Below are 25,935 nucleotides of genomic sequence, written 5' to 3' on the forward strand. Positions count from 1 at the left end.
ACCGATCTTTTCTCTCTCTCTCTCTCTCTCTCTCTCTCTCTCTCTCTCCGAGCAGAGATACACGCGGAGACCCGCACATCTACCGCATGCACCTAATTGTCCATCCAATGCAGCTCGACTCTATGCCGCTGCGCATCTTATGCTGGCTCCGTTTTATCGGTCTCGTTCGGCTACCACGTTATCTTGCGACGAGTAGGTGTGAGAAAGCTATGCCGGATCTCGGATTGTGATCCAGAACGGATGCGAACGTCCGGAGATCCACAGCCGTTTCAAAAAAAAAAAATGATAACTAGACTGCGGACTTTTAACAAGCTGTTTCTTGAGCGGGATAAACAAATAATTTCCTGGTAAACGTCATAATTCTAAACAACTTTCAGTTTGTTTTAGATATACGCAAAGATATTTTTTAACCTTGATTCGTCCCTAATGCCAATCGTTTAACAAATCGCGGTATCGTTTAACAAATTCCTTTCATCAGTTCCGAGATTCTGGGATTCCGAGCGGTGATTTTCGCTGACAGCTGGCGGCTACAGTTCCTAATTTAGTGTTCGACCGGAAACTGGCGGTTTCTTGCACAGCGAGACCTTGGCAGAGTGACTGGTGTTTGAAGATTGATTGGAAACAAAGCCATGTTTGTTGGCTATCGATTTAATACCGTGCTAGATGTTATTCGGATAGTGTCTAAAATAAGAGCGGACCTCTCGAGAGCGTTTCTTTCCACTCCACATAATTATCTTGCGAACGCCGAGTAGTTTTATGGAGAACGAAATCCGGTGCTGCAAGCAGCGTACAGTTTTTACGCAGTTTCCATTTGTTATTACTAGACTGCGGATTTTATGCATTTATGACAAAAATGAGGAGGTGTAATTTAAAATAGCAAAAATATTAGGAAAATTTAAACATACTATTATATTATTTTCAACCTATTAAACATGGTAGGGAAGAAAATAAATTTCTATCTCACTCCAGTTTGTTGCAATTCAGGTAAAAAAATTTTATTTTGCATAAAGATCCGCAGTCTAGTTATTACTTAATCTTGCTTTAAATCGCAAAATCCTGGTGTATCTTGACAGTTGACATTTCGAACACCCATTCGTGCCTTGTATTTAGTGCCTTTATAACATTTCAAGCATTTTTTTGTCATCGTATCAAATATGCAAAATCAAAGTACGCATTTCCAACACGTTTTGCTTTTCTGTTACCGCAACGGGGTAATAAAATATATAAAAAAAACTTTTTAAAAACCACGCTTATATTAAAATGCACTAAAAAGGAGAAAATAATTTTTTTCCTGGTTCTCCATAAAATACCGAATCCAGGGAAATGATTAATAATATTTTCCCCGAAAATTTTAAGCAATCAGTTCAAAATCTCTTCTGTTATAAAATTAGTGTCGGAATAGATAGAAAAATTTAATATAAATTTAAATAAAATCATAACCTTAGTAATATAAAAATAAAAGCGTGGAGCGCCCACGAAAATTACGTCAATATAGTTTAGCGCTCCACGCTTTTATTTTTATATTACTACGGTTATGATTTTATTTAAATTTATATTAAATTTTTCTATCTATTCCGACACTAATTTTATAACAGAAGAAATTTTGAACTGATTGCTTAACATTTTCGGGGAAAATATTATTATCATTTCACTGGATTCGGTATTTTATGGAGAACCAGGAAAAAAATGATTTTCTCCTTTTTAGTGCATTTTAATATAAGCGTGGTTTTTAACAAGTTCTTTTTAAATATTTTATTTTCTATGGGAAGAGGTTTAAAATTCGGTTACAAGATTTGACGCATACAACAACAACACGTTAAGTTAATATAAGCGTGGTAAAAATGGAGCGCACGAAAGAAAAAGTGGTGTGCTGTTTACGGAGAGGATGTACCATCGGATTACCATTTTTTTTTTCATCCTTTCATTTCCTTTCAAATAAAGTCGTAATAAGCCATATAACTTAATTTTTTGCCAATAAAAAATAGAAATTCTACGAGCATGGGATGTTTAAGCTGCTTGAAAAATCGCAGAGGATCATAGAACGAAATGTTGCAAATCTTATTCTAAATAGCAAAAAATTGGCTTTCATTTTCCCTTGAGAAAACGAAATGTCTTTCCGGACAAAATCTGGTTCCGTGAATATCAACGAAAATTTCGCGGAAAAGGTAATTCGCAACGACTCCCGTGGTTGGTCAATATTCTTGCCCAACAGGGTTGGTGTGTTTATAAAACAAAGTAACCTTGATCTGAACTCGCGAGTCCACGTAAGTTCAGGCTTGATCGGCTTCGTCGATCCGATGTTTACTGCGATAAAGTCTACTTTCGACTTATCGCGTTGTTCGACTATTATAAGACGTAACACGGGTGATATCTCCGGTCGCTGTAAACGTTTGCGACATTGTTTACGACGACTATATGCCACGGATAATTTATGTAATCTCTCGCGGTATACATTTCAATAGGTGGAGAGAAAAAAAATGATCGTGCACCGTGTGATGTCGGCAGCGTTAGATGAAAGACCAGGATACCTAAAAATAAATTATACATTATCGAAGTTGCAAGTCATTCGTACAGGTTTAGAATCCCCCCCTCGGTGCTGAATGCCCGAGAGTCGCACTCGATATTGAATTCATAACTTCGGTGCAATTGCGCCTAGGCGGGCTCTCGCATGCGTGTCAATTGTTCCTGAACGATTCTTTAAAAACAATTGCGCTAGTTGAATCATTTGTCAGCCTGCAGATCTTTGTACGTTCGCAGCGTTCGCGAATGTTTAACAGTAAATTCGCTACCGCCGGTCAACTGACCTTTATACTTTGAACTTTACACTTTATGCACTCGCCGCGTTTGCAAATTTTTTAATCGTTCTTCACATCTAGACTTATGCATTTACTAGCGTAATTTCCGTCGAAAAATCAACGGCTGGCTTATTTCTGGAGGTACGCCGCTTATTTATTTGTAGCACTTGATCCTGTAAGATCTCCGGGATAAAAACATATTCGTGCACCCCTTTGAGCTGACGGCAAACAACTTTCTATGTTTTCGGTGCTTCGTGATTTTTTTTTTACCGCTACAGAGGACAGAGAAATAATTAATTTAATTTTAGCAATTAATCAGGATAAAAACATATTGGTGCATCCCTTTGAGTTAAGGGCTGTGAGAGAAAATCAATTTCCGTATCACTTCAGGTAGAAAATATTTATTTTGCATAAAGATCCGCTACGAGGTATCATATTAATTTCCTATCCATAAAATGAAAACAATATTATTCTAGGTCGGAGGAAATGTTTAATTTTCAAGTTAAAAAAAACATGGCACCGACTGCAAACGGTTAAGAAAGGATATTTTCTATTTCACAGGTGTGTTGCAATTCAGGCAGACAATGCTTATTTCAAAAACTGCACAGTTTGCGCCACTATATCAGTTGGACAAAAAGGAATAAATTCAATCGCATTATAGAAAATTCATCGCATCAAAAACGTTAGAATAAATTTAGTCTTGTCATGATTCCAATACAATACAGATGGCATCAAACGCTCTGTAGATGTAGTATTAACATAGTAAGCGGTTTGAAAATGTGCGAACACGTGTCAGGAGCAATTAGAGTTCGCCAGGAATGTCTAGAACGATTCGTTGCGTGAAATCGCAGTCGTTGGGTAACAAACAAAACGTGAATCCTCGAACGTGCCAGGAAATGGCGAGAGCCTTCTCCTCGTTGTTATTAATTAGGCGATTTTTAGCCGACGTATTTCTGCCCTGGTAAGCAGCTTGGCAGTGTTCGTAACTGTCACGAGCCTTTCGAATCTCGTTTCGCAAAAAGAGAAAGAGCGTTGCTGTTTGCAGTTTGCTTTCGACTTCGTATAGTCGGCTGTGCGCTTTTATTGGACGGAGCTCATTAGAGCCCAAGTTGCCATCGAATATAGACGGAATCGCACGCTCAAGGATAGATCGAGCCCGATTTCAGGGAATCACCAGTCCCATCCCATCCATTATGCGAATTAAATAATCGTGCGGTGCAACGTTGCACTGTAATCCGGATTGGAACAGCATCGGGCTTTGAATTTTTTGGTCCTTCATTTTGATCCATTGGTCTATGAGATTGCACAGGTTTTGCCTCCAAATTCACCCTTTTGCAAATAAAGTATTTTCAAGTAAGTTTAAAAATGAATCAAATGAAATGTGAATTAATTGTCAAGAAGTTCAACATTTATTTAAAAGTAATTACCAATTCATTAACTTTGTAATGCATGCGAACTGTGTGTAGATATGTGTAGTATTCATTGTAGCCATTATCTGGTTAATCACTTAAAAAAATAAATATATAATTTAATCTAAATAAATAAGTAAAATTTATTTTAAATATTCTCTCTCTCTCTTAATGGGTGAAATTGATTTCCGAAAGGGTGAATTTGTGTCAAATCCAATTTCATTCGTATTTTCATTCCTGTGTTGTTATTTCGATTGTACTTGGTTGTAGATGGTTTTATATTTAAATCTGGCTTAAGTCTGGCCAGTGTATTAGCCGCGATTAAGCACTGAATGTTTAAACGCTGATAAGGAACAATCGCCGTAACGATCTGCCCTATTATAAAACGAGTTATCTGTTCCGCAGATTCGATTATACAATTTTAGTTTGCCACATGGCGTCCGATGAATTTTAACGAGGGACAGTTCGTAGTTTCTTAAAATTTTAAGTGGAATACGAAATACCATCGACTCCGATGTAATGACGTGAACACGACGATGTCGCGGCTCTGAGAACGCGTCTCGCGATATTGTAACGGAGTATCGTAACAAAACGACGATCGTAAATAACGCCGATTGATTGTATTCGCAAAGTTAGGCTCGAAACACCTGACTCTCGTAATCTTATTTACCACGCGCTCGAAGCAATACGTTCTCGCTACGTCTCCTTCTCTCTTTGTCTTTCTCCCCGCGCTGCTCGTTACGATTTGACTCGGCTCGGGTAGTATTAACGGTGTCCCGTTTTGAATTCAATATAGAATGTACCGTTGCCGTCGAGTACACTGAATGATCGAGCCGCGTTTCGATCGCAACGACGACGCCTCGTTGCAGTTCCCAACAGGCTGATCTTTGACGAATCGGCTGCAGGCGAACAATTTTCTTTTCCCTTGGGATAATTCTCAAAAAGTTATTCGTTTTTAAATGGTGTAAGAATACTTTGCACACCCACTGTATTTTTAGGGAACAGTTTGACGGACATTGTATCAAAATATAAACAAAATTGATGGAATTCGAAGCTCCAGTGTCCGGTCTTTTAACCTAAATTTCAATTTCCCCGTTTTCATTATTGATGAGTGATCGCGGAGACTTTATTTCTGGAATCACAGCGTCCCGTCTCCGAACCTGCCAATAAGCGAGACCCCGTTGACAGCGCGCGCTCGACGCTGTCGTGCATTTCAACGAGGATCTCCGGAGCAAATGCCATTAGTTTCGCCTGAAATCTTACGAATATCGTTTCTGTTATCGCGTAACTTCGATCTAGAGCGTAACCGCCACCGACACCGTTGCCCCACCGTCTCGGTTTTCACTCTGCGCGCAGCCCATTATTTTCACAGTCACGAAAATCCGTTCCTTTATCGTCCGGCAATGACGATAATCAGCCACTAATGGCCTGATTCATTAGGCAGAGTCTCTCGAATAATTCTCATTTTCAAATTCGAATAAATTCTAACTTCGATTACTTCGTCGTAATTGCGAGATGTTAAACATATGAATTACATTTAATTTAAAAGAATTGAGAAGATTTCTTCTAATAAATTAATTTTAACTTGGCAGTAGAGGGGTGACTCAGAGTCAAAATATTGTTCACATTATTAAATGTGTTGGTATCTAATCAATTACTAAACGTTTAGGTAGTGTGGGAGGTATTGTATCAGTTTTATGTGTATAAAAAGAAAAAGTCATATAGAATGGAATTATTCTAGGTCGCAAGAACTGTTTAATTTTCGAGTTACGATAGCTCCGAGTGCAAAGAGAAGAGAGAGGGTCGAGTTAATGTTTATAGAAAATTGATTTAAGATTTAAGAAATGTAAAAGACGTGAAAAATCATATAGAATGGAATTATTCTAGGTCGCAAGAACTGTTTAATTTTCGAGTTACGACAGCTTCGAGTGCAAAGAGAAGAGAGAGGGTTGAGTTAATGTTTATAGAAAATTGATTTAAGAAATGTAAAAGACGCGAAAAGAGGAAAATTATTTATAGAATATTAATTCAAGATTTAAGGAATGTAAAAGACGAAAAGAGGTAAAATGTGGCAGCGTACGAGTAGAAACGAAGGTAACCTCGCGCAGCTAGAATTGCATATTAAAGTGCATTCCCGGGGGCGTCGAACGAGCCGAAAAAAAGATGGCCGTCCACCGGCCCGAGGAGCATAGCGAGGCTCATAGCGATTTTCTATAAAAACCGTGCGTCGACCTTGGTGGCATATCAACAGCTTTTTACGCGGAAGAAAGCCTGGGTATTCCTGTCCACGTAGCCACAATGTCTTCTGCGAACGATTCCTCCGATAATAGCAGCCTTAAAGTCAACCATCGGGGGTCGACTATGTGCCGCTAACTTCGGTCGACAATCGATGCCGTTGCATAGCCCTCCTTGACCAGAGATATTAATTATAAATGTCGCTTCCTGTCCGAGCACAAACGAGGTTCTTTCGAGCCATAACTAACGTCGTTTCGTGCTAAAACTCCATTGTCAACTGATCAATTAACCCCTCCAATTAGCCTGTTCAAACCCTGTCCCTAAAACTACCTCTACCAGAATGTAGGAATTCTTGATTTTTCAACACAATTTTATTTTATCACAACACAACAATTTTTCACAGCAATATGAATTATTTTTATTGTCCATCGATATCTCGCAAGACAATCAAATCAGGGTCGGAACTTTTTAATAGATTCCAAACCTTTCTTTAAATAATGTCCTCGCGTTGCAAGTATTGATTGCGATACATATAGAAAAGGTTCTTGAAAGTTTCAGTTCGAATAGAACGTGGGTATAAAATATAGAAATATTTTTCTATTATTATATACTAGAACAGTATTACGTATCGATGATTTTGTTCATTCATTCTTTGCCTTACAATTTGATTCTGAGGATTCGGATTGAAACATATTGTTGAATAGTGAATTAATTAGACACGTAATTTCGCGACAAGTAATTTTAACGAGTTAATTAGACACTGCTGTACTCAGCGCTTCAGAACAAATGTAAAATGGTTATGCAATTATTTCTTTCAAGACTCGACGAACAGAATTGCTTCTTTCCCTGGCATACACCGGTTTATGCACGTCGCGTGCTCCGGGCGAATTAGACTGGCACGAAAACGTAGATCGAGCGGAGCCGAATGTTTATTAAAACAATCGTGTCCCCCACTGAAGAAAAACCAGGAATCCATTAGCATGATGAGAAAGAGAGGAGCGTGGTGCGCACCTGCGAGAAAGTCACCTGTCCAAATTGCGCGCGTGTACGCGATTATCGGGACGACCTTGGCGATAACTTCCGCGACCGACGTGTAGTTTTGAATACTGTGTAATTTGGATGCGCGAATATTCCGTACCACGTGAGCCAGATAGAGAAGGGGAGAGGGAGAGAGAAAGATAAAAAGGAGGAGAGAGAGGCGAGAGAATGCTGTAATTTAGTCGTTAGAGAGACCAACCACGACAAATAACATTGGATAATAGTCGCCGTGCGTCGTTCAACAATTTTCACGCTTTGAACTTCATTTGTACCGTTGAACTCTCGCCTGGAACGTCTAGAACACTATTTTTCGAGTTGCTAACATTTTTTCCAATTTATTTAGATCATTTCTAAAGAATTTCTGAAGAAGATTTCCGTCCAAGTCATATATTTCATTGAATTAATTTAGTTTCAAATAATGTGATGTGACATAGCTGACAAACTCATTCCTTTTAATTTTCACTTTTCACGTAGACCACTTTTATAATTATGGGAAGATTTTTGTTAGATCGATTTACTCCACGAAACGAACGGTAGAAAAATTTGATAAACTAATACAAATATGAAATTGGAGAACATTTTTGTGTCTTGCAGAGGCATTAAAGAAGTTGTAAGGAAAGCCCGATTATTTTTTGGAGACTCATTCGAGCCATTTGCTAAATAAATTATTGCACTTCACATGAAAATTGTTTTAGAGAATTATAATTAAAGAATTCCGGTGTGGGGAAAGGTTTCATATGGCATACATGTCAGCGTGGGTTGAATGTCGAATGTCTTTGATGCGAATGATCTTTGCGGAACGCATTCGCCGTGTGACGTTCAGATAAAGTGTTATTATTACTATCAACGTCATTATTATGTAATTCCAATAAATATTATATTATCGGCCGCTGCAAAATGTGAAGAGCGAAGGTGACGCAGATGTGACTGTTAAATAAATAAACGTTGATTTAGCCACGCTCGTGTGACATTTCTGGTTTAAAGAGAGGGAGGTTCATTTTTCCGATCAAATATTGGCTGACATCAATTTCGCAGAGATCTAATAAATTCAATAAAGTTCGAAGCTTGGCGAACCTTGAAACACACATTTTTCACCGAACAAATTTATGAAAAAACCAACTCGGTTTTTATACGCAGGAAAAACGTAGTCGCTTTCTAAAGACAAACAATCACATTCCGTCGATTTCAAAATGGCGTGCCAGATGAATCATGCATCTGAATCCTGTGTAGAATGACAGAACAATAATGGGTTCTATAAAAACGCAATACTTCTTCGAAATGTAATTGTTCTACCTTCAATCCTATCTGTTCAATTATATTGTTTATTTTTTTTTATTACCGAGAACTCTTGAGACTTGTAATCTTATTGTAAAGGATTAATAGAACAGTTTCACTTCGTTCTAATACAATTTTCTTTTTCCTCAAAGAATTACTTCAATTTTATGGAACTTGAAGTGTATCTGACTTGGTGAGATAAAATGAATAAAAATTTGAATTGTTTAAATGGATCTAGAGATCACAGCAGGATAAAAAACAGATCGCGGAGTGGCTCGGCATCTCCAATAAAACGATCATGAATTATCCATGAGTGACAAGAACGTGTCAACCATATGAAACTATTTCGAAGACGATCGTGACAAGAGCGAAGCTGTTAGAAAGCTGACGAACGGCAACGTTTCGTTTCGGAGTACAGTAGGATCGGTTCTCTTGGATCTGCGCGATAACGAACACGTGGTATGTAGTACCTATGATATTCTCCAGTTGCGCATACAGATACGCTTGATAAAACCTCTTCGGGTTTCTCGTTCCTTCGAGCCCCTCGCCTACGCGTATTCTTTTTTATAACCGACGGTGAATTTCGCGTCACAACCGTAAACCGGATTTAACAACGTTGCAAAATATCCAGCCGGCGTTATCGCGTTTTATCGAACGCTTCGGGCGGAGCTAGTTTGCCAAATGGCTGATCGAATTACTGGGGCCCGTGATCGAATCAACGCGATTGATCGTTCGTTGGACTCTTAGACGTCACCACTTTACGCTCCCGAAGTTAAACAAATGGTGTACCTACTATGTCGCTCCTGTATCTTGCAATTAATGCAGAGTTGTCGGTTTGTGCAAAATAGGAAGTGTACAAGTATTCATGCACCTTTTAAAAGCGAATAACTTTTTCAAAACTGGACCCAGCAACTAGACTTTCAATTGTCTGTCGTCTTTTTCCGCATCAACCGATTTCGATGAAACTTTCACAATACATATAATTAACACAGATCTACGAAACGTATTTTTTAAATTTTCAATTTACGCCCACATCAAAAAGTTGTACAACTTTCAGTGTTTTGTCTACAACTCCGATCAATCGCAACTTTTGAAAAAATTTCTTCTCACATCGTGTGGTGAACCAATTGATCTAACTTCTGAAAACAGTCCAAATCGTATAGTCCAATATTAAAAAAGTTATCGGTTCTTTTTAGAGCGTCTGAATATTAATGTGAGTCACTGTACCTGTACATAGTATTTGTACAATTGTAAAAGAAATTATTTACACATAAATATTTGTAAAGTCACAAAAAAGCCCAAGCTGTTGGGTCGAATTTTGAGAAAGTTATTCGTTTTTAAAAGGTGTACGAATATTTACAGAGCCACAGATTGCATACCAGGCCGAGCCGAACAAGTCGGTCCCAATTAGGCTACTTTCCCGTAGTATTACGGCGCGTGTTTCGGACCCCGCGATTTCATTCGAGACTCGAAATCCGCTCTAGGCTCTAACGAGATTGAATTCGACCTTGATCGGCGAACTTCTCTCCGTAGGTAGTAGCTCGCGAAGGCCACGAAAACTCAATTTTCCCCCTTTCTCCGGCTGCACCGGTGCGGGTCATGGCCAAGGGGAGCAGTCTAAGGGGCAGGACCATCCGGTTTCCTCCTCTAAATCCATTATGTCTGCCAGACCAGCCACTTCCCGTCCCTTTCTATCCTCTCCTCTCGTCTCCTCTCTTCACGGGGTGAAAAAAGGTGCATAATCGGCCGGTGATTCGATACGTTGTTCCGCAGAACACCTAGGAACACTTCGAGGGCTGCGAGCCAGGCATCGATCGCTCCTTGCGAGAATGTTCTGATCGTGAGTGTTATCCTTTCTACTACTTGTTCAACGAAAAATGAAATTGGAACACTTTCGACACCCCACAAAATATGTTTGTCCCTCGTTCAAAAAGAATTAGATCTTCTACATCGATTACAATTATCGATAAACAATGAAAACTCGAATTGTGTGAAATATGGAGAATTTCATATTTATCATCTTTAATCACCTTTCACAACGATGTTTTAAAAATCGATTGCGTGTGTCAAATTTTCAAATGAAACACTTCCTATCAATAATAAAGATACACGAGATATCTCGTCCATAGCATTGTTTCTTCGACATCGTGAAAACGATATATCTCGTCCATTGTAGCGAAATGGTTCAAAAAGGATTCTACATCGATTACAATTATCCCCCTGCATATGAAATACTGCAAATGTGGAGTATTTCATATTTATCATCTTTAATCACCTTTGACAACGATGTCTTAAAGATCGATTACATGTGTCAAATTTTCAAATGAAACACGTCATATCAATAATAAAGATACACGAGATATCTCGTCCATTGTAGCGAAAGGGTTCGAGAAGAATTAATCGGTTCCTAACTCGCGTCGGTCATTTCCACGGGCGCTCGCCAACGTTGCTCCCAGACATAGTAATCTGGGGTTAAAAATACAGCTCCAAAATACACCATCCCGTCCCTGGTGCCCAGGACACATTGCAGGAACTAATTGGGGTCGCTCGCGAAAAAATAGCCGATGGACATATGTTACCCGATTGGCTTTGGAGGACGAAAGAACGTCCTTTGAAACGTTTCGCCCACCCCTTTCTCTCTTCGTATCACGCGTCTCGGAACTTTCCTGAAAACTCTGTGCGCCGAACGACGGGTTACGTAATCCGAGAGCAAGGTATCTTTAGAAATGTTTGCCGATGAAAAAACAATGTGCACCGGCACGAGAAGAGAGGACGCTCTCGAGGATCTCAATGGAGCCGTGCACTCATAACTCGGAATTGTAAATTCCTCAATTACGCGGAAGGAAGCTGTCTCTTTCTCTCTTTCCATCGTGGGTCGATATTTCTTTCATAGAAACGCATCGCAAACACAATTCCCGTGTGTATATGTGACCGTGCACCGTCGTTGTGTGTTTCAAGCGCGCGGCACGATTAAATGCAATTTGCTTCGAGCCTCACGAAATGCTATCAATCTCCTTAGGGCGTTTCTTTTGCGGGGATTCGCCGTCTTCCTGCGCGCTCCACTTATCGGGACACGCTGTTACGAAACACCTGTTCGTCGATAATCCCGTGTTCGTTTTCCTTTCGGGTTTCCTGCTTTCGTCGGGTCGCTAACTGGAACTAGACCAGACGAATGGACGGTCTGTTCCTGATTTTTTTTAGTTCAACATGATGTTAAGGAAAACGCGTGCGTATGACTCGGAGAAAATTGCATCGCGTACAACAAAGAACTAGCTCACCATAGACCTGAGAATGTTGCTAGTCCCCTATAGCAATATTCTACAGATCCAAAAAAGCTCCAGTCTCATATCTACAAAGTTCACAATGAATTTCCCTGAAGGAATGATCATAGCTCGGCGAATCCCAAGTCCCAACAAGCTCACCATAGACCTGAGAATGTTGATAGCACCCCATAGCAATGTTCTACAGATCCAAAAAAGCTCTAGTCTCATATCTACAAAATTTACAATGAGTTTCCCTGAAGGAATGATCATAGCTCGGGGAATCCCAAGTCGCAATTAGCTTACCATAGAACTCAGAATATTGCTAGCTTCCTATAGCAATATTCTACAGATCCAAAAAAGCTCCAGTCTCATATCTACAAAGTCCACAATGAATTTCCCTGAAGGAATGATCATAGCTCGGCGAATCCCAAATCTCAACAAGCTCACCATAGACCTGAGAATGTTGCTAGCACCCTATAGCAATATTCTACAGATCCAAAAAAGCTCCAGTCTCATAATCTACAAAATTCACAATGGGTTTTCTTGACGGAATGATGATAGCTCGGCGAATCCGCGAATCCCGAGCCCGTTCGAAAGGGAACGCGGCTCGTCGGTTCGCGAAACGCCTTTCTTGATTGCGTAATGTTCGCTAGCTAGCTGGAAGGAAACGTGTTCTCGTATTCGAGGCGAAACGGAACCAACGATGTAAGAAAGGAAAGGCCTCTGCGGTTCGCGGCGACCCGATAAAAGCGTCGGTTGCCAGTTGCCAGCGGAGAAGAAAGAAACAGAGAGAGGGAAGGAGAGCTAGTGAGAGGGAGGAGAGGGTCTCCCTCCGTTCCATGGGAGGGAGAGGAGAGAGAGCAAAGAAACCGGGCGGCGAGACAGAGAGGACACGGTCGAGCGTCGCGGGCAGACGTGAGCAGAGCTCGATCAGCTGGGAACGGCAGTGTTGCCACGTCGACACGCGTGAACCCCGGCCACCGAGCGTGTCTCCGCTTCGTGGATCAATATTGCCGAGATCCGGCAACCCTGCGCCCGAACTGCTATCCGAACTCTCTTTATTTATACGTGTCGCGAGGGAACAGCGCAAGCCCGGCCCGGTCCGCGCGCGCGCGTTAGGCCGCCTCTCTGATCCTTCGCTTCGCTTTTGTCCTCCGTCGCCTTGGCCTTTGCCGGCAACCGAAGCCTCGATATTTTTCGAAAGGTTCACCCTTTACGCTGACAGGTCTTCTCAATCGGAACAGATCGAAATACACGATGTTTCCGAAATCTTGGTAGCAAAAGGCTGCTGGACGTCGTTCTACGTCGTTCCAATCTGAAATAAATTGACAAATGGAAGGACAATTATCGACAATCGTCAATTATATCGATGTAATCAATTTAATGACATTGAACAAATTACAATCTCTGGGGACCACTGTCCCCAAACGATATGTGCCCATAATCATGAAAGTGATCTGGGTTCTTATACATTATTTTAAACTAAATTAATTCAATGTAATTTTTATGATTCAACACTTTATGGAATTCATTTAGTGTTAATTTCCTTTTCCTGTGAATATCTCGAAACAAGAAATATGTATATCGCTTCGACCACTTTCATAATTATGGGCACACGTGTTCATTCATCTTTTGCTCCTTTATTCCACCCACACAACACACACTCATCCAGACAATATTTTTTGTCACACATGTCCTAATATGTTTATTATTGATATTTATAATTTTAGATTAAATGTAGGTGTACGATAAACCCAATGTAGGTGTTCTTTTATTAAGGCGTCGTTTTAGCGGTAGGTCACGCACATACGCCCCAACCGATTCCTGTTATAACACGCGTATTCACAGAATCTTGAGTCAAGATTGTCTCTGCAACGAATTGTGAAACAGAAAAATGTTATTCTTTTTTCTCGACATATTTCCATATGCAGAGTCCGTCACCTATAAGGTTACGACGATAAGAACGACGATAGTACGAAGAGGAAGTGCTATGTACAACGCGTGTACAGCTAGCCGGTCATCTAGCAATCGCCGCTGTGATCGCTGTTACGATGTAAACACTTTCATTAGAAAACAATAGAATGTTCTCCTCTCATTGTCGCTCTAATCGTCATTGTAGCTCCAACATAAACGCACCCTTAACACTTTATCTTCCGGAAGCCGATTGATAAGAGTTTTAAAAATTATTTTTTATACAACAATCCCAAGCAAAAGTGTGTTGCAGGCTGCAGCTTCATAGTCACTGGTAGAGTACAGTAATTTTGATAACCGACTATACTGATCAGACCGACGGTAAAATGGAAATGTTAAATGTTAATCGCGTGTGCCGCTGCCATGCTGAATTTCGGCCAGATTCGCCGAGACAAACAATTGTCAGTCTGTTTAGGCTGGCTCGTCGCGCGAGACCGATCGATTGCAAAAGTCGTTCGACGATGCCCGCTCTCTCGACCGGTTGAATTAATACCGTCGCGTGGACGAAATATTTTTAGGCCGACGCATATAGACACTACGAGATCAGGGACGTACCAACAACGTCAAGTGCAACGAGCTCGGCCGAAGAGTCGAGGAGACATCGGCCGAGAACGTTCACACACCGTTCAACCACCCTTCGATCACTCTCTCTCTCTCTCTCTCGCTTCTACGACAGTGGCCAGGTCGTTCAAGCGAATTTGTTTCTTGCCGATGGTCTGGAAGGATCTGCCGAACTGCACTTCCACTGTTTGCTTAGTCAATATTGTGCAGAAATCGCCTGACCGAGAGATCTTGCGTTTTACACTCTGAGAAGCTGCTTCATTTCCATGCTAATTGTTTGTTTACACGACGAAACAAATATACTAAAACATTTCTACATGCTGAACCACGAATCGTGATCAGAAATTCTTTTTATCAGATGTAACATGGTTTCAAGAGAGCTTTCACGTGATTTATAGGAAATCTTTTGTTAACTATTTTTGTTTCATGATTTTTTAAGGTCACCTTCAATTTTTGCAAATACACCCATCATTTTTTTACGCCTATCTGTTAGAGGATTTCAAGACGAATTCGATAAGTATCGTAACTAGACTGCGGATCTTTATGCAGTTATGGTTTATAAAACTTGTCAAAAAATGCTGGAGTACCAAATTCGACAGAATTTAGTACGATTTTTGTTTATTTCGGATCTATTTATGAAGAAATTGGTTGGGCGAAATATAAAACAGTAGAAGATTGTAAAAATTCACAAAAGTTGTAGTTGCTTTTAATGTAACAAAGTCGATAAGGGATGAAATCAATTTTTATGTTATTCCTGCTTCCCACAATGAATGCGAAACATTTTTATTTTGAACAAATTGGTTGCACGAAATATAAAACAGTAAAAGATTTTTAAAAATTCAAGAATGTTGTAACGTTGCTTTTAATGTAACAAAGTCGTTAAGGGATGAAATCAATTTTTATGTTATTCCTGCTCCCCACAATACATGCAAAACATTTTTGTTTAGCATAAAGATCCGCAGTCTAGTTATTACCAATGAAAACAGGATTTCATGTGATACCGTTTTCTTCAAATCTGTCTACAAATTTTGAAAATTGTATAAACATTCGCAGTCTAATCGTAACATAAAAAAAGTGCACTACGCAGCGAGCAAGCGTTCCCTCGCGTTTTCTTCCGTGTATGCAAATTCTCGACGTGTCACGTCAACAAATTACGTGACCGATGGTACACAGAGCGTCATCATTTTTTCTTAGCTCTTGTAAATGTATTTCAAGCATTCGTTGAATATTCGTCGATTTCACTCACAGAAAAATAGAAATTCCACCGATGTCAGCTGCAGGAATAATAAAATGGAAGTTACAGGGGGAGCGTCGAGTTTGGCGGACCTCTTGCCAGACTAAATCACGTTTAATCCTCCCTTGTTGAATACGGCGATCATCCTCCTCCATTGTCTGCATATTGGCGGATCATAAAAGACACACCTCGCGCGAGGTTTCATAACCGAGAGAATGTGTGCTCGCCGGCACCGTTCTGTTTTACTAAAAAATTCTCTTCAATTTTCGCGTCGCCTCGAACGTACATTTTTACCATATTAGTGCGGATCGATTATGCAAATGCGGGAAGAACTATTGCACTAAATGGGTTTATTGTCCGTCTTTATTGAATGTAAGAATGACCTCTCGTACATGGAAAACAAAATAAATCTATTATCTCATAAAGGAACTATTGGTTCGATTTCAGTTTGTTTATAAAACCGTTGTTTGTTTGTTCATGGGATCGTCCAATTTTTTTCAAATCGTAAAAACGTGTTTTACTTGTGCCTTTCTTGCTTCTGAATAGACTTCATTGATTCATTTATGTAAAGTGCGGTTTATTTTAGTACACAATCTAATATATTCTAACAAATCAAGAAGGACCTCCATTTCTATTTTATTCGAGTTGGTTGTAATTGAGGTAGACGATTTTCATTTTGCACGAAGATGCGCTAATTATCGCAATACAATTGTCTATTCTCTATTATTACTTCAATTAACAGCAGATACCTGTCAAGTAAAATGCGAACTCATTGCCTGCCAGCAAACGTACGAGTATCGTTCTTATGTTTATCATCTCGCTCCGACAAATAAAAAACGAAGAAGTTCACTTGTACTATACACCGTGACCAGTTTCGCGTCTTGTGTTATCTCTCTATTGTCCACATACTATCTTGATCTTGAAGATTAGAATTTCGCGGTTGGATAAGGCCGCTGTTTACCCAAGATTAATTCGTTGCCCGTGACTTCTGCAGGTGTTCGGAGCACGTACAAACTTTAAAATAACCCAGCGAGCTATATCGCGGCACATCTTTCGCTAGAATGTCTGCCATAAGTACTCCATGAAACGTGAGCGAGTAGCTAATTACTGTCCCACCGAACATGTATACTCTATTTGCCACTCTGCTTTCCTCGTCGTCTCAGTCGTCTGGTTATTGCCAACGCTCGCATCAGCAGTTCGGTCAAATGAAGTTCCCAGTCAGTTTCTGCCGATAATGATCGATACCAGCTGGAAAATCAGCATTTTTAGAAATATAGAGTCTTTTTTGCTTGTCGAGTGTTTACCGCAATCTACTTATTAATCTACGTAGTCGTAGACCTATAGCTACCCAACAATTCTTTCGTGTTTGAACCGGGTCGATCATCTTTTTCCCTCGGACACCCTGGACAGTTTCTTGACGCATCATCTTCTTCGAGGGCTGGTTAAAGTCCTGCTACAACATTAGCCAAAATTATTTTTCCACTGGTCAGCAGCAATGGGAAATTTGCGACAAGCATCGACGAGGATCCCTAGCCGAGCAAGATATTGAGAAACGTATCGAGGACTCTCGGGATTCCAGAGGAGTCATTCTCACATTCCGATAAATCACGCCTTTCCCCAGGAATTCCCACGGTCCTCCGTGTCCGGCCAACCCTGGCCCGCCACTGTTTCATTTCCTGATTGCTCGACGGGGCTTAACAATCGCGCGAACTTGCCGATCAGAAATTTCATATTGTTAAACCGTTTCCGCGGCGTTCGCCGTCAGCCGCAAAAGGTCGATATACTCAGCCCCTCTACCCAACCCAGACCCGCACCATTCTACATCCGCCACTTCTGCAGCTTGTGCACTGGCGCCTTCGCGCTGCCATTGAAACCGACACAGGATGTCCCTCTGATCGCGCTGACATCGAGAATCATCTACTTCTTACAGGAAACCAACCAAAAACTCACAGAAATCTATTCGTGCAATGCACAATCACTAGACTGCGGATCTTTATGGAAAATGACAACGTTCAAAATGTTGTGTTATTATGCGAATCTTTATGCGAAATAAAAGTTGTCCGCATCGATTGCAAGAAATAGACATCTACAATTTTTAAAATTTTCCAACAATTTTGAATTTCATGTACCTCAATTTTGCTATAAATGCATAAAGATCCGCAGTCCAGTTAATATTCACAGTTCCATTATGAACACAGCAAAGAAAGACATCGTTCAGCAACTTCCATAAATATCCATTCGTCCAACGCCTTCTAGTCACCCCAAGATAATAAATCCAGTTCTGGCGAGAACAGAGAGACTAGTCTCAACTTTGTCCAAATAAATAGTCTTTGAAGAAGCAAGCCTATAAACTATAAGCAATAGGTTTGTTTAGAGAGAAGAGCAATCTTCCAGAATAGCTACTAACTAAAGATATGCTAGCTTCGTTTAGCGGAAGATCGAATTCGAATTCTATGGCTCGCGTGATGGCGGACGCACCTCGGGGATAGCGTGTCTGTTCATCGTTCACCTTTTCCACCTGCTGATCGAACGTAACAAACAAGTCTCTGGAGCCAATTTCCTCGAAATCGAAGGCTAGAATGAAGAAGCAATCAATATTTTTAACTTCTGCGTGGGGTGTAGCTCCATTTCACTGCAGGAAAACGACCGGCGGTCATCAGGGCCGTATCTAGAGAACCCGCACGCTTTCTACCCGCATTCTGATTCAGCGTTTTAAGAGATCTAGCCGAAAACTTAGGATAACGCAAAAGCTGATGGTAAACAGAGGGTTAACCCTGTTTCATAATGGATTACGCACTACCGGAAACACTTTTCCTGTAGTTCCCGCCTTCCTTTCGATCAGCACGTGTACACACGAAACTTTCCGGGTGTCCTAGTTTTTTTTTCCGAGGCTGGAAAAACTGAACACACGAAGATATAAGGGCGGCACACTAAATCGGGATTCCTACGCGCACGCCTCCAGCCGAGCCGTAGAACTTCAAGGCTAAAAAGATCTCCGAAAGCTGTGTGCTTCGTTCAACTCGATAAAATGAAATTTTAATTCTATAACCTACCGAGAGCCCGCTGGGGCCTTCTGGAAGCTTTCCGCGCACTGGGAATTGCCAATTACGAGGACTCCGCTCTGGAACGTAACTTGTTCTCGTCACTGTAATGGTCTCTGTCTTTTCTGTTGGTATACAGAGTTTGCACTGGAAATTGACCCTTTTGCAAATCAATTTCACCCTTTTGCACATCGAATTCAATCTTTTGCAGATAAAGTGTTGTTAAGTAAGTCTTTGTAAAAAATCAAATCAAATGTAAATTAATTGTTAAGAAATTCAACATTTTATTTACTCCAAAGATGTACATCAAGCACTTATTTAAAAGTAATTACCAACTCATTAACTTTGTAATGTATGAAAAGAAAACTGCGCGTGGATATGTATATGTATATTCATTGTAGTCATTTTCTGATTAATCAATTTTAAAATAAAGTATTTATTGTATAATGATGACAATGAAATTGATTTGCAACAAGATGAAAGTGATTACAAAAAGATGAAATTGATTTGTATAAGGTTGGACTTGACTTGCAAAGGGGTGAACTATTGACCGTGAACTGTGAACTTTGGGCTGCAAAACCTACATTTAACACAATAAATAAAACAGTCAAAATGATGGAGTAAATGTTGCAAATAAAATAGAGGAAAGTTCAGAGTGCCAATTCATTTTTAAAATCCTCTCGTTCGCAAAGGGTTGCAGTAACAGCGAAATGTTTCATCCGGAAGATTGAAGACGAATTTAGAGGCGATTGCGGGATAATGTTGATGAAATTGCGAGTTGAATCGAGCAAAATCCAAGACGCCGGGTTCAGTGATTCCGCCCACGTGTTACGTGGGTTAGAAATGCTCGCACACGGCATGTAACAGCGAATGCTTCCTGCCTATATACGGTTACGCGTGGCACACACCGTTGTTACCTAAAATGCACAACCGCTCGTTCCCGGTCTGGCGAGGAGTGAAAATTATCCAGGCAATTAGATGCTGGCCGCATAGTTATAGCCCTGGTTCGCCGTAACACAAATCGTTAGGGCTGAAGAAATCGTTTAGCCGGTTGCGTGTCAATGATACAATAGTTTTTATTAACGGCCTTACCGCTGTGAGCAATGCCTCGGATTAACTCTAGAAACTAGGCTAGCAATGCGCTCGCGTTCGTTTACAGCTCCCAAAAACCCGCCAAACATTCTTCAAACATTCTCAGATCTTTAGTCGAGTCTTTTCTTAGTTTTGTGGCAGATTATCAAATGGATTGAGTATTACATTATTTATAAGTAGACTGTGGATCTTTATGCAAAATAAAAATCTTCTTCATCGATTACAAGATTCTGGAGCCAAATAGAAATTGTTTCTACTATTTAAAATTGCGGCTGCTCATTTTTGTCATAAATGCATAAAATCCGCAGTGTAGTCATAATGAAGGCTTGGAAGTTAGGGCTTCGTCAACAGATAGAATATTAATATAGCCATAAAGGTGTGCCCCTGGTGCACGGTAGTTCGCGATGAAGTGGCCGTGAGAGAGTGGTAGGGCCGAGAATTGCATAAGTAACACCGTGGAAGACACTCGAAACACTGTGGAGCCGACACTTTCGAGCGTTACACGTTCTCGGAAGAGCGGAACGCATATTGGACGCCGACAGAATGCAATTCCGGCCGTGTTATATACGGTTACATTCGTCCCTGGAAACCGTTGAGTTTCCTCCCTCGTGGAAGCCGCACAAGTCGGTTAAGTTGGTTCAAGGTCAGCCTCGCGCTCTGTGCCACACTCCCGTCGCCGTTTCCACCGAATTTATTTGCTCTCGCCAACTATCGTTGCGATCCCTTGCAACAAAAAAAAGAAAACGTCAAATAACGTTGGCGATTCCTTCGCCTCCTGGCCAGATAAAAAGCGCATAAAGCTTAATGTATTCGAACCGTATCCTTCGAGCAATCTGCACCCTCTTCTCTCCATCGGACAATGTTCTGTTCGCCAGGCTAAATTTACGAGCCTTTTGATGAGTCCAGAACTGCAAAACTAACCATTTGCATCAGAAGGAATGATAAATAATGCCCTTGTCACCAATTGTTATTTTTATTACACCATTTATTCTTTTATCGTGTCTGTACGAAAACAATTGCTCGGATTCACCCTTTGCAGTCGGAGCTACTTTAACTCGAAAATTAAACATTCCTTCTGACCTAAAATAATTACATTGTATATGATTTTTTCATTTTATTGATATGAAATTGATGTAACACCTCCTCCAATACTTAAATGTTGAATAATTGATTAGATTCCCATGTATTTAATGATCTAAAGGTGTACTACCTCAAGAGGTACATGTAACAGAGTAAGAATATTTTCTCAATTTTTAACAGGATTTCAAGGTCATTGGTATTTATTTACACGAAATTTTGTGTATGTTCTTAGATATTATTGTAGAACGTGAGAAGACGAATTCAACGAGCTCCATAACCAACTGTTTCGAGTATTCAGTCCCGAGATATTCGTGTCTGAAAGTATCGGTTATGTTACCTTTCAGACATGAATATCTCGAGACTGAATGATCGAAATAGTATGGTTATGGACGTTATGGTAGTCGTTGGGATTCGTCTTTTCAAGCTCTACAATAATATCTAAGAAAAAACACAAGGTACCGATACAAATAATATGAACGACCTTCAAATTTCATTTAAAAATGACCTCAAGAAAGATTCTTCATATGACATCGTTCTGAACAGTAAATACCCATTCGGTTGAAACACCCTGTATTTAATTTAAGAAAATTCGTGTGTAATAATGACTCTAATGCAAATGGGGGGGTTAACAGTGAAATTTAAAATTGAAATTGAAGCTCCGAGGATCACATTCATTTCTGTGCGTTTACATACAGTCGGTGTACAAAGTATTCGTACACATTGAAAAAACGAATTACTTTTTCAAACTTGGACCCAACAGCTCGAGTTTCTTTTCAGACGTTAGAAGGATTAGTTTACTAGCTAATGTGTAAATAATTTTTTTTAATTGTTATTGGTCGCAATTGCGAAGGAAATAGTAAAGGTCACGATTTTTAAATTTTTTATCTGTACCTGTAATGAAAATTTAGAAGACGCCTTTGGTAGGTCTCAGTAAGTTATGTATATACTTGTACAAAGAGTTTCATCGAAATCGGGCAAGGATGTTACGAAATATAATTGATTGAAAATAACAAAAATCGCAAGAATCTGCGATTTAAATGAATCGCAAAACGTAAATTCAAAGATTTTTACATCTTACAATGCCCATAGCTTTTTTATCCGTCAACGAATTTCAATGAAACTGTGTACATATATATAACTTACTTAGATTTACAAAATACATGTTTTAAATTTTCATTACGGGCACAGATAAAAAATTTAAAAATCGTGGTCTCTTTACTGTTCCCTTCGTAATTGCGACCAATAACAATTACAAAAAAAATTATTGACACATTAGCTAGTAAACCTAACCCTTCTAACATCTCAAAAAAACCCAAGCTGCTGAGTCCAATTTGGAAAAATTTATTCGTTTTTAAAAGGTATACGAATACTTTGTACACCGACTGTAAGGTTCGCGCAAAAACATGTCGCTGGAACGTGAGCAAAACGGCGCCACAAAAAAAAGGTGTTGGGCCGACATGTGGGTCAGGAAATTCCAATTTGAATATCGGTGGGAATAGTTTGCGACACAGTATTCCATTAACACGATGACATTGGCCGTTTTTAATTTTTCGGAACGGCCGTTGGTGCATACAGTGACTCCCACTAATATTCGGACACTCTTAAAAAGTCGAAAACTTTTTAGAACACTTGGTTTGGTACATAACGTGACAAAAATGTTCGAAAAAAATTTCAAGTTGTAACTTTTTGATGTGGGCTTATCTGGAAAATTCAGAAAACACGTTTCGTAGATCTGTATCAATTAAACATATTCTAAAAATTTCCTCAAAATCGGTCGACGTTGTAATGAGCTACAAACATTTAAAGATGCTAAAGATTGCAATTTCTGACGATTTTATTCAATGTCTGTCGCTTTTTCCCCGCATCAACCGATTTCGATAAAACTTTCACAGTGCACATAAATTAGACTGCGAATCTTTATGCAAAATAAAAAATGTGTGCATACACTCCAGAACACAGGAGTCAAATAAAAATTGTATTCTGCTTTTAATTATCCTATCAAGCTGAAATTAATACACTGATGTCCTTAAATCTTCTTAATTCATTCACTGCTTTAAATAGTACGTGTCCATTTTCGTTATAAATGCATAAAATCCGCAGTCTACATATAATTGTCACAGATCTACAAAACAGATTTTTTATATTTTCAATACAGGCCCACATAAATAGTTGTAAAATGCAACTTTTAGTATTTTCTCTGCAATTCAGATAACTTGCAATTTTTTCTAAAAATTTATTCCGTTTTTAAAAATTGTACGAATACTTCCTACACCCACTGCATGCGTACCTACGATAAAGAGACGCGCGAGAGAGTGTTTAGGAATCCGCACATGTATCCCTGTACGATTTGCCAAAATAAATTGGACGTGCAAAATAATACAGGTCAGGAATATAAACGATCGATGTGTATACTTCCTGCTCGATTACCCTTCGCGCACGTGCAACAGAACAATGGAAGAGGAGACGAATCAATTTTTCCACTCGTTTCCGGTTGTGTGTATCGTTTGACCGTTGTTTGTCAGTCGAACGCGTTTACAGTTCTTCCGTGGCCTTGTCTGTAAACATAAAAACCAAAGCGTTCGTACTTTGCAGGGTTACAGTCAAGATAAAAGTTTATTTATTAACCAAAAGAATAATAAGTACTGCCTACTTCGAGCGTTGTCTGGTCTCATTCGTTGCTTTGTTGACTAACCGTTACACTGGTTACGTTAGTGCCTCTCTCTGTGATCCCGGTGGCAAAATACGCAGTTGGTAACAGCGTAATAATTTCGTTCGGTATTTGTATAAACGCTCGTAAATCGCAAACTGTTAGCACGTAGGCTAAAGAAAAATTACTGCGTCAGCGATGAACGTGGCAGAGATCGAGGAACTTCTTCGGAAAAAAAATATTCGAACCGGAATGACGAGTCAATTCGTCCTCGAGGTTTAACAGGTTCGAAATATTTGCAATCTCGTTCGAGGAGCGTACGCTGTGGAGAGCAAACGACGCCATTACACATTTGCAAAACGCCGTATCGATTTTACTGGTAGCTGGGAGGCGAAAGTCGTACTCGAAAATGAAAATAGACACGGTCAGGTAGACGGGTGCGTCGAAATTGGGTACAATGGTCGATACTAAAGCGTTTAAAGTTGGTCGAGCACAGCTCGAAAATCGTTTGTATAGATCCGTAAGGTCTCTACAGTCTCGCAGAAATGTCTGGTCGTTTCTATATTAACAGCTCCCTGCCGTGTTATCGTCGGTTTCATCGTATCGGGACCTCTAGAAACTTCTAGAATGTCATTGAAAGTGCACGCATTTCGTCGCGGCAACTGTAAATAGCATTGGGCAACTTCAAGTCCTTTGAACCATTGATAGGTGGATACACCTTCCGACAGTATGCGATAAATATTTTCAGACCGTGCAATGGCGTCGTTTGCTGATGTGGCAAGCGAGCCAGCCGTTGGGGACAACGTGCGTGACGAAAATGGCGGCCAAAATGGCTACTGCGCGTCGTGGCGACATCCATCGGTAGCGTTATTTTTCAATGATAGTTATAGTTCCTTCTCGCGTCGTATGGTGTCGCCACGTGGATAAAACAATCTAGGGATATTCCCTAGGACGCGCGGGAGCTAGCGACACCGTGTGGGGAAATTTCGAAGTACTTAAATCACTAGAATCAACGGCGTTTTGCAAGTTTGCCATCTAATAGAATCGAATGCCTTTGGAAAATAAAGATAACGAAACGGTTTGAATTAGTGAGAACTATCGATAGTTATCGATATTTATCGATAATGATGGTGTGCAATATATTTTTTGTATAATACAAGCGATTATATTCTGCTATTTTGGTACTCCTAGGAATAAAATAGATTTGTAATTTTACAAAAACATGTTTATCGATATTTATTTATGCAAAATAAAAATATTCTGCATTTATTGTGGAATGCAGGAATGAAATAAAAACTCATTTCATCCCTTAATGACTTTGTTACGTTAAAAACAACAATATTCTTGAATTTTACTAATCTGATGCTGTTTTATAGTTCATCCAATTCATTTCTTCATAAATGCATAAAAATGCAGCAAATTAAAATTTAACATTGTCTTCTTCAATTCTTCGATATAAAACAATTTGGAGTTTTGAATTTGAAAGATTTGCAATGATGTTTGAATTTGAATTGGAGATGACAATGCTATATCGATGTTTTTCATCATTCGAATTTGACCATCGATATATAACTAACTAATTGTTCGCTTTTCATTTCCAGTGTGCGGATTTCGTGAAAGCCGGGGCAAAACAGGGTTTAACGCCATCGGACGTCGTATTGGCTGCAGACATTACATTCTCTTGCGTGGCTGATCCTCAAGCTGCCAAAGACGTGAGTACTCTCCTTCTTTAATTTTAAATACGTTTAAGCTAATCGAAATGACAACAGGGAGATTAAAAACCAATCAACATTTTCAGATGGTGTTCGGTAACTGCGGGGTGCTAACAGAAATCTCCCTCGAGAAGGGGTACGTGGAGATGACCGGGATAGACGCGGAAACGTCGCAGGATATTGCTGAGGCGATAACAGCGAAGGGAGGTCGTTATCTGGAGGCGCAAGTACAGGGTAGCAAAACAGAGGCACAGGAGGGTACATTGGTGATCCTCGCAGCCGGGAATAGAACGTTGTTCGACGAGTGTCAGTCTTGCTTTGAGGCGATGGGCAAAAATAGTTTCTACCTTGGCAAGGTGGGCAACGCTTCCAAAATGAACCTTGTGCTTCAGTTAATGGCGGGGGTAACCCTGGCCGGTTTAGCTGAGAGCATGGCACTTGCGGATCGCGCTGGACTCCAACAGAAAGACGTGTTGGAGGTTCTGGAGCTGACATCATTGGCCTGTCCTGCGATTCTTGACAAAGGGAAAGGTACTGCGCCATTTATATTGTACCGCGTTAGTCGTTGGGATAGATTACGAC

The 25,935-nt window shown here is 40.0% G+C and overlaps 1 protein-coding gene and 1 long non-coding RNA gene across 4 annotated transcripts in view; one reads left to right on the forward strand and one right to left on the reverse strand.

Annotated features, from left to right (window-relative positions):
• The window catches only part of Ndf (Nucleosome-destabilizing factor), a 51,935-nt gene that overhangs the window by 21,031 nt on the left and 4,969 nt on the right, over window positions 1-25,935 (forward strand). For both annotated transcript variants that reach the window (XM_076426722.1, XM_076426723.1), the window contains 2 exons: window positions 25,243-25,353; window positions 25,440-25,884. In XM_076426722.1, coding sequence (XP_076282837.1) covers window positions 25,243-25,353; window positions 25,440-25,884 — 556 coding nt within the window. The remainder of the gene's footprint in view (window positions 1-25,242; window positions 25,354-25,439; window positions 25,885-25,935) is intronic.
• Window positions 11,704-24,479, reverse strand: LOC143210151 (uncharacterized). 2 transcript variants are annotated; one of them, XR_013009195.1, is made up of 5 exons: window positions 24,045-24,478; window positions 23,645-23,963; window positions 20,731-23,549; window positions 17,130-20,637; window positions 11,707-17,029 (listed from the first exon to the last, which is right to left on the reverse strand). It is a non-coding gene; the product is annotated as an uncharacterized LOC143210151 (long non-coding RNA). The 2 variants fall into 2 exon arrangements; XR_013009194.1 differs by having other exon boundaries at window positions 11,704-17,029; window positions 23,645-24,479.

This window comes from Lasioglossum baleicum, chromosome 6, assembly GCF_051020765.1.
Source record: "Lasioglossum baleicum chromosome 6, iyLasBale1, whole genome shotgun sequence".
In the NCBI taxonomy this organism is placed as follows: Eukaryota; Metazoa; Arthropoda; class Insecta; order Hymenoptera; family Halictidae; genus Lasioglossum; species Lasioglossum baleicum.